Below are 10009 nucleotides of genomic sequence, written 5' to 3'. Positions count from 1 at the left end.
ATATTCAATCAAATGATGGGAGTTCTTCCAGTCGATACAACACTGCCAAACGCCCTTCTTCATCGGCAGTTTTTCCTGCGAGCATCGTGTATATTTCAAGCCAATCTAAATGCACCTCTTCAGTATAACGTTCTCAAGAGATGTTTCCTGCTGAAGATCTCTCTGCATCTGCGTGAACAATCATGAAGTGAAACAGCCGCGAGTCAATTTATTTAGACAAAAATTAATTGATCAAAGAAATTATAATAGGGCCGAGCTACGGTACACCACTCGAACACGGAAGCCATATGTCGAAAACACATCCAGCAACCAGCAGCTATATATGCAAATACACCGGTAGAGTACCGATGCAAGTAAAATATCATCCATTGCGAAATATAATCATTTACAATAAGAACAGCAATTTATATTAGATAAAGTACAGATTAAGTATACACGGCTCACAGATACACTATGTATCATGATATTTCAGCACAAACAGTAGTCGCCTCTTCTGCACAACAATTGATTATTCGGAAGAGAGCTCCTGTGGTAATTCGACCTCTATTCCTATTTCGCCAACTCATGACAATTTCGAGGGACACGGGCCTCTGAATTCTCGACGATCTAAAACAAAGACACGTCTTCGGAAAACGAAAAGTACCTAATTACTTGGGCTCTTGCTAGTTACTTCAGCGACTTGGAAAGATCACGAAGAAAGAAATTTGTGTTTTGGGGGGGGGGGGGGGACCATATATATATATATTGTGGATATAATCAAGGATATTTATTCCTGATTCTCCATCGATCTCCACTAAAACGGAGTAGCCGTAGTGGAATCAATGTTACTTGGGGAAGGCAGCATCTTCGGCTTAGGTCTCTTCCTCTTCTTCTCGTAGCTAACTCCCCTGGCCTTGGCCTGGAAGTCACGAACTTCGCGCAAGTAGAGTCGGACGGCACGAGCACCGAAGGGGTTGGACTCCGGAGCACCACCGTGCTCCTCGTAAGCGGCACGGAGGCGGCCGATGAGGGCGTCGAGGCTACCCCAGGCCTGCCGTAGAGGGCAAGGGCAAGGAGCCGGAGGATTGGGGATGCCGAAGAAGGGGCAGCTTGGGTAATGAACCTTGGTCTTCCCAAACTGATCCAGATAGCGAAGGAATTCCAGCACATGAGCCCCGCTACACATGGACAGGGACAGTGGAGGACGGTGATTTCTGAGGTACTGGCAGAAAGTGTTCCAGTCGCGACGCTTTTGGTTCTCGTAACGGCTTGGAGTTGTTGACGCCGACGATGGAGTGTTGGGGTTGCTGATCACTGCCTCCGTGGTTTCCGAAACCAAATCCATGCGGGAAACGAAGCAGATCTTGAGCTTTTCGGGATTAGATTCAGACCTCGCGGAGGCTGAGATTTGTGATGCTAGCTAGGGTTTCCCTCGTAACTATGTAACAAACGAAAAGCTGAAAATGATCCACAAGGACACGTGAATCTGCAAGGCTTGGAGAAGGAAAGGCGCTATACTAAGAAGAGCAGGAGAGATGAGAGCAGAAATGGTGCATGGTTAAATTTCCCCTGGCTAGATAGTATTGCTGATAATTAATTTCTAGGTATCGGGGAGCTAGAGACGAAGAAGTAGGCAAAAGTGTAAATGGGACCGAAGAAGAAAGAGAAGGAAAGTGATGGGTTATGTTGGGATTGAATTAAGGTGAAGTTTGAGAGAGAGAGCAATTGCAGAGAAGAAGGCGAAACTCTGAGTTAGGAGGGGGAAGAAGAAAGAGAGAGAAGGAAGAGAGACAGCGCATTTTCTGGTTAGAGAGGGAGGGCAGGTTTTGTTTACAGCTTGAGGAGCGGACTGCGCTAGGAACGAAAATAGTTTAAACGAAGAGAAGCATTATGCTATAACAGGACAAAGTTTGGCAGTCTGCATTCATGATGGTGACCAAAGGCAAATGCTGATATGGGGCTTCCTCGCCCCGCTTTTCAGCGCGTGATTTACATGCTCTCAGGAATGGAAACACACACCAGTAATCATTGGAAGTAGAAATTAGAAATCACTTTTCAAAATAACGAGAGAGGAGTTTTTTAGCTGTGAAAAAACTTAGGAATATTGTTTGCCACTTGGGGATGACAAAGTGTCAGAGACATGCATGCCTTCGCCAATTCAACCTTTTTCTATTTTTTTTCTTCTTCAAAATATGCTAGAGCGACGTCGTTTGGGTTTTAGAATTAGAAAAGAATGATGAATCATGCACGTTATGTTGCGTCGAGTTATTATTATTATTTTTTTTTTTGAGGGCTCATGATCAATCAATTGAATATCCTCAATCTAAGTCGAAGAAGATTCTTTGCAAATGAACCACTGCAGCCTTTTTAGTATTCTATTGGCGTTATTTATTCAGTTTAGTTAATTGAAATTAAAACAAAGGGAAAATCACCATGGCGGCGGACAGAAATACATAGAAAATTCTTTTACCTTCTGGTTCGAACTGACACTAATTAAAGTTGAAACCGTGCGTAGTGTGCGCATAACTTTCGCGCCATAAACTATTCATGATTATATGATTAAACCAGAGGATTATAAACTAGTCACACAAGCGTCAGGCATGCTTTGATCAACTCAACCGTAGTGAACCAACGCGTCTGGTAAACATGAAGCGTGACTTAAAATAGACTGCCCGTGTCTGGTTGCTTATAAATATACAGCATTTTCAAGACAATAATTATTACCTCCAGGAATGTTTGATATATATACATATTTTTTAGATTTAGAAAACATGACACGCGATTATAGTAATAATTTTCAAAGAGTTAAAATATGGATCATATTCAAGAGAATATATATATATATATATATATATATTGTGGGGCGCGCGTATTTGGTAGAACAGACGAGATGGGAAGCTAAACAGGTGTTTTTTTTTTTTTGGGGGGGGGATGGAGAAGTGGGAATGAAATACAGGGGAGAGAAGAAGGCATGCAGGGGAAGCAAACAATGGGAGCATATATGCCAAGGTGAAAATGGCAGGGTTTCACTTACACTGATGAGGGTAGTTGCATGAATAACGTTGGCAGGCAGGAAGTGTTGTGGTGTTTGTAGCGATAGAGAGCGAGCGGCGGCGGCAAGGGAAATTGATTGAAAAGGGAGGGAAGGAAAGGAAGAGCAATCCGAGAGGACATGAGATGGCAGATGGCAGTAAGCAGAGAGAGTGCCTTCGGAATGTGAATTAAACCCCCCACGAATAGGGACAGCCCTGCCTCCCCAAATATGGCATACATGTGTCTGTGCGTAATTAATTAAACTGTGAGTATTAGGAGCCAATGAAGGCAAGGTCGGGGGTTGCCAAAAATGGAAAGAGAGAAGCCCTATCATGAATCGAAGACCACTCCGCTGGTCCCTCCCTGTTCCGTTCGCATTTCCAGACATGCTTTGCTTAGGAAAGCAATGTGGGATACGTGGGCACGCAGCGCGTGGGGGTGCGGGGAGGACCGGACCAGGAGGACTCCCAAATTCCGACCCATATGCTTAATTATTCCCTTTTTTTTTTTATTTATTAATCTTAAATTAATGAATGCCTCCCACTGCCCTGCTTTCGTTCACACGCTTTGTCCATCTCCGAATTTATCAAATGCCGCTAATTAGGTGGAACACCCCCCCCCACCCCCTGCCCTGCCCTGCCCAAGCCTTCCTTCTTTGGCCGCATGCATGTTTGTTGATGCGTGCATGCATTACACAATGACTTCATAATTCGATTTGTTCATGCTTTGTAAGCCAAGCAGCAAAGATGGAATCATGGCTCACTTTAGAAATATATAACCACAGAAAGAATATCAGAAAGCCAAGCGTGAGTCTTGCAGGTTGTTACATCAGTGCTTTCCCGGGAAATGGCTTCAACCTAATTCCTGAAATTTGGTTAAAAGCGGTGGTACTCGTTACCCTCTTGGCCTCACGCGTTATCCGCCCACACTTACATATAATATGAGCAAGCATGCACGCCTTCTTAGGCAAAGACAAAAATATTTCAACTTGAAATGATAGCACCGATATGCGTAGTTATCAAAATAAGCCGTGTCACAGAGAGAGTCGTTGATTCTCAACACCCTAAGCAGCCAGCATTTTATCAGAAAACAACGAAACCCCAAATCCATAAGTGCAATTTTTTTTTTTTTCCTGAGCTGTTGATTCCTTCCAAGGCTGTACTCTATCCATCCCTCCATTAGATATTTTCAGTAAAGTCTCATGTATCAATAAAAATAATTTATTACTTGGTTAAAAGTATATAAAATCACACGAATTTCCTTATTTTAATCTTAATAATAACGTTACAATCAATATCATATTAATAAGTAAAACATGCGAATAATACTTCTTCCCATTTTCAAAACAATAAGGGCAAACTTCCTAGAAATTATGGATATTAGTCATTGAATATGATTACTAAATTAGAAGGTAGCCAACGGTAATTAAGTTTTCATCTTAAATAGTAAGGCATTAAAAGGTTTTGCATTCAAGTTTTGTTAATTAAAAAACTAGCTGAAAAAACTGCATCAATTCAATGTGATAATGCTTGAATATAACTAAACAATACTATTAAATATCGGATTTCCGAATATATTAATTTAACAAAATTTCGATCACGTATATTTAAAATAATTCTTTTAAACACGTTTTAATTAATAGTATTGACCCCAGCTAGATCCCTTGTTTGCTTTAATCTTGAACTGTGGTTGGATGGCTCATATAACCCCAATAAGAGGGAAAAAGATGACCATTGACTCTGCATTGATTGGCCACAAAATCTTCCGCTTCCAATTTCCCAATGGCCTCATAAAAGCTGGTCAAATAAAGGCGTGCCTTTCCTTATTCATTCTTGCTCTTCTAACAAGTTACTATTCATAATGCTTGATGGTGCGATTAAACATTTTTCAAAGAAAGTACTTAATAACTAAAGTTACCCTCCCATCCCAGTTTGTAAGACAATTTTAAATAAAATCACATCTATTAAATAAATTCATTAAATATAATTTATAATTTTAATTTTTTTTTAAAATATAAATATAAATTTTTAACAATATCTGTCATTCAATAACCCTATAATAGAGAAAAATATGATAAAGATAGAAGGATAGTATTATAAAAATATATTTAATAAAATCTCATTTTCATCAAATTAAAATAATCGAGTAAATTATCCTCTGAAATTTAAGCCTAGTAGTATTTTTATAGAACCTGAACTCGTTTGTGTGATTTGCTTATTCACCCAAGAAACAAACAAAGCAAATTCCCCATCTTCTGCCTCTGCATTTGCAGGGTTCGTAAGCAGTTTACTGGATATGCGCGTGTTTGCGGCACCAGCAGCAGAAAAGCGAATTTAATAGCAACGTGACACCACTTTCTCAATCTTCTCCAAGTTTTTTTTTTCTTTTTTAAATACAAGACCATAGATAAATCATGCAAAAAAAACCAGTGCCTTAGTCAAGTCGTATTAGAAACTATTAAGATTTTTGTATCCTTACAGGAGATAATCGTAAATCACAACATCAAAGATGTCTCCAAGTGCCTTAGTCAATGTTCTCCAAGTTGCTACCGTTACTTATTACTCATCCTGTACATCCTTTACAGCTAGCTGAAACATTCACAACAACAGTGAAACAAAGCGTTTAATTATTAATCAATATTTTCAATAATTTACAAGGAGAGCTTATAATAACGAGAATGATTTTTTTTTTTCCTTTTTAATGGGTTCACCGAACTCCGCCTATGTTTATAGCCGGTCCCAAGCCCGGGTAAAGGAGGAGGGTTGTGTTAGGCCATCAACAGCCAATGTAAAAATTTGTTGAATCTATCATGAACATGGACAATAGACGTTATAATGTTAATGCTAGGTCGTTGCCCGTAAGTAACGCGCTGCATGGCTCGAGTACAGTGATAAGTGAGTTAGAGCCGCTGCATCGGCACCCGGATGTAGTGTTAAATGAGCAAGGGCTACCGCGTCATTCTGGACGCACGCGGCTAAAGAAGTTAGTTCATAAGAGCAAAATTAGATTTGGTACTTGGAATGTTGGGACATTAAATTGTAAATCTGTAGAGGTTGTAGGGGTTATGATTCAAAGGAAAATCAATATCATTTGCTTGCAAGAAACAAAATGGCGTGGAGAAGGAGCTAAGGATATTCAAGGTTTCAAACTTTGGTATACAGGAAAAGTAAGTGCACGCAATGGAGTAGGCATCATTATAGATAAGGAGTGGAAGAAGAACGTTGTAGAAGTTAGCAGAATTGGAGACAGAATTATTTCTTTAAAAATGATAATTGGACGTGAGACTGTTAATATTGTTAGCGCTTATGCGCCGCAAGTCAGGACAGAAGCCAGTCTTAAGGAATTATTTTGGGAGGATCTGGAGGGGTTGATTCGACACATACCACAGAGTGAAAAGATTTTTATTGGAGGAGACTTTAATGGACATGTCGGGAGGGAAGCTGGTCAGTATGCGAGGGTGCATGGTGGTTTTGGTTTTGGAGAGCTAAACAATGAAGGGCAAACTCTTCTTGATTTCTCATTGGCGTATGATTTTAAGATTGCCAACACTTGTTTCAAGAAGAGAGATGAGCATCTCATCACTTACAAAAGTGGAGCCTCAAGGTCGCAGATTGATTTTCTTTTGGTTAGGAACACAGATAGAAAACTTTGTAAAAATTGTAAGGTGATCCCTGGAGATGCTGTAACGACACAACATAGGGTCCTAGTCCTTGATGTGTGTATTATGAGTAAAATCCAAAAACGTCGACAAGTAGTAACACCAAAGATTAGGTGGTGGCAATTAAAAGGTGAGAAGCAAGATATTTTCAAGCGAAATCTTTTGGATAAAGGAATTTGAGATTCTCAGGGAAGTGCTAACATCATATGGGAGGATATGGCTAAAAAGATACGGGAGGTTGCAAAAGTAGTTTTGGGAGAATCGAAAGGTTCTGGTCCGAGAGATAAGGAGTCTTGGTGGTGGAATAATAGTGTACAGGACAAAATCAAGTATAAGAAGAACTGTTTTAAAGCCATACATTTGTGTAACAATGAGGAAAATTGGGAGAGGTATCGTATGGCTAAGAAGGAAACTAAGAGAGCTGTGGGTGAAGCTCGTTCCAAAGCTTTTGAAGAATTTTATAAGAACCTTGAGACGAAGGAAGGAGAGCAAAATATTTATAAGATTGCCAAGAGTAGGGAAAGAAAATCAAGAGATCTAGAACAGGTAAGGTGTATTAAAGATGAAGAGGGAAGAATTTTAGTTACAGATGATGAAATTAAAAATAGATGGGAGACTTATTTTTCTAAACTTTTCAATGATGGAGAGGATTCATCTAGTAACTTGGAGGATTTAGTAACTAGTGAAGGAGAACAAAATTTGTCATTCTATCGAAAAATACGTGATAAGGAGGTAAAGGAAGCTCTTAAGAAAATGGCAAATGGTAGAGCTAACGGACCTGATTGCATATCTATCGAAGCGTGGAAATGTTTAGGTGAAGAAGGGGTGAGATGGTTAACTAAATTATTTAATGTAATTTTACGGTCCAAGAAAATGCCTGATGAGTGGAGGAGAAGTACATTAATTCCTATTTATAAAAATAAAGGAGATATTCAGAATTGTACTAACTATAGAGGGATTAAACTCATGAGCCACACAATGAAATTGTGGGAGAAAGTAATAGAGCACAGGTTGAGATTGGAGACAAGTATTTTTGAGAATCAATTTGGTTTTATGCCAGGTAGATCAACTACAGAGGCAATTTATCTACTAAGGGGATTAATGGAAAAGTATCGTTGTAAAGATAAAGATCTACACATGGTTTTTATTGATTTGGAAAAAGCTTATGACCGTATACCAAGAGAAGTGCTTTGGAAAGCGTTGGAAAAAAAGGGAGTACGGATTGCTTATATTAAAGCCATACAAGATATGTATGAGGGGGTAAAAACTAGTATAAGAACGCCTTGTGGTCAAACAAAGGATTTTCCTATAAAGATTGGACTACATCAGGGATCATCTCTGAGTCCTTGTTTGTTCAACTTGATTTTAAATGTTTTGACGGAACATATTCAAGAGGAAATCCCGAAATGTATGCTCTTCGCGGATGATATAGTTCTTATAGCAGAGACAAGAGAAGAGGTTAATTGCAAACTTGAGTTATGGAGGAGGACATTGGAGTCGAAAGGTTTTCGTCTGAGTAGAAGTAAGACGGAATATTTATATTGTAAATTTGGTAAAAGACTATTCGAAAATAATTTGGAAGTGAAATTGGGAGATCAAATCATACCTCAAGTGGAAAAGTTTAGATATTTGGGAGCCATTATTCAAAATGATGGCGAAATCAGTGGAGATATTTCACATAGAATTCAAGCTGGGTGGTTTAATTGGAGAAAAGCTAAAGGAGTTATTTGTGACCGTAAGGTGCCTAATAAACTTAAAGGAAAGTTTTATCGTACTGCTATCAGACCGGCAATGTTATATAGTAGTGAATGCTGGGCTCTAACGGGACAGCAAGAGCATAAAGTTGGAGTAGCAGAGATGAGAATGTTACGATGGATGTGCGGACATACACGTAAAGATAAAATTCGAAATGAGCACATACGTGAAAAAGTGAGGGTGGCACCTATTGAGGAAAAAATGGTAGAAAATCGGTTGAGATGGTTTGGGCATATACAAAGAAGATCAAGGGAGGCACCAGTGAGAAGAGTGGAACATATAACTTTGAGTCCGATTAAGAGAGGTAGAGGAAAGCCTAAGAGAACACTCTTGGAAGTTGTTGAACGTGATCTCTTAATTAATAATATTTCTAAAAGCTTAATAAATGATAGAGCACAATGGCGTCTTGCAATCCATGTAGCCGACCCCACCTAGTGGGATAAAGGCTTGTTGTTGTTGTTGTTGTTGTTAATGGGTTCACCGAGGCTGAATCCGAAATGCCAAGAAATAGAGGATGAAAACGTTCCTAAGCGGGGACATTTGAGATTAAAATAAATTCCTTGTACATTAAACTCTTAAACTCTAACTTAAATTAAAATATCAGTGACCCTTATTTATGCAGGTGATTTATACCAGTTACCGTGGTGAGAAGAGTGAAATAAATAGTTTTAAAATTGGTTATAAGAATAGTGGAAGGCCAAAAAAAGTACTCATAAAAATTATTCATCGAAACTTTTTAATTAATAATATTTTTAAAATTTTAATAAATAATAAAATATAATGATATGGTATAATTTATATAGCTAATCTTACTTAATTAATGAAATAATGCTTGTTGTTATTGTTGATCTGTTCCGCATAAAGACAAGCTGATCTATAAGATACGCGGGGAAGGTGAAGGATATGCGTGGAACATTTGTTCTTTTGCGTTTCACAATCTCGTGAAGTCCCCCGAAAAATACTCGAATACGGTGAATGGGTACTAATAATAACAATCTTTGAATCCTTCCTCCAGATTCCAGTGACGTAGATGCATCATTCCGATTCTTCCGAAAAAATTATTTCCAGGACAGCAATTTAACCTCCTCACAAATGCCGGCTATGTGCAGTACGGAACACCACCCCACACACGAATTAACAGATTATACTTGTCAAAACCTACTTAGTTATTTTGGGGGGGGGGGGGGGGCGCAAATAACACTAGTCACAATTTCCTCCAGAAACACACACGAATTAACAGATTATACTTGTCAAAACTTACCTAGTTATCTATGTTTGTCCCCCTGGCAAATAACACTAGTCACAATTTCCTCCAGAAATCATGAGGGATTTTATTACAATAACATGGCGCTCCAATAATTTTTACCAAGTCGCATAAACCCGAGTCTGAAGCGAAAAAAAAAAAAAAACCACCACTATGTATAACGAGATTAATCTGACTCACTCAGACTCCATTTTTTTTTTTTTAAAAAAGAGAAGTGGATCCTCCTGTTCGTTTTCAACATGAACTTTGAAAAGAAAATCTCGGCTATCTTGCTCACTTGCTCGCCATCAGACTGCACTTAAAAAAACGATTACCCGATA

At 38.8% G+C, this 10009-nt stretch overlaps 1 protein-coding gene across 1 annotated transcript; it reads right to left on the bottom strand.

The window, feature by feature from the left end:
• Nucleotides 1–290: 290 nt before the first annotated feature.
• On the bottom strand, nucleotides 291–1854 carry LOC129307472 (protein LIGHT-DEPENDENT SHORT HYPOCOTYLS 1-like). The gene has a single exon (XM_054948452.1). The coding sequence runs from the start codon at nucleotides 1322–1324 to the stop codon at nucleotides 794–796; it is 531 nt and encodes a 176-aa protein (XP_054804427.1). The 5' UTR covers nucleotides 1325–1854; the 3' UTR covers nucleotides 291–793.
• Between the last annotated feature and the right edge of the window lie 8155 nt (nucleotides 1855–10009).

This window comes from Prosopis cineraria, unplaced genomic scaffold (genome assembly GCF_029017545.1).
Source record: "Prosopis cineraria cultivar Desert tree isolate PC_DT_omini unplaced genomic scaffold, ASM2901754v1 PC3, whole genome shotgun sequence".
Lineage (NCBI taxonomy): Eukaryota > Viridiplantae > Streptophyta > Magnoliopsida > Fabales > Fabaceae > Prosopis > Prosopis cineraria.
This window is presented reverse-complemented; position numbering and strand designations above follow the sequence as displayed.

What these genes read in the sequence shown, in the direction of transcription:
- LOC129307472 (XM_054948452.1), bottom strand. Translation starts at nt 1,324, where the DNA reads ATGGATTTGGTTTCGGAAACCACGGAGGCAGTGATCAGCAACCCCAAC.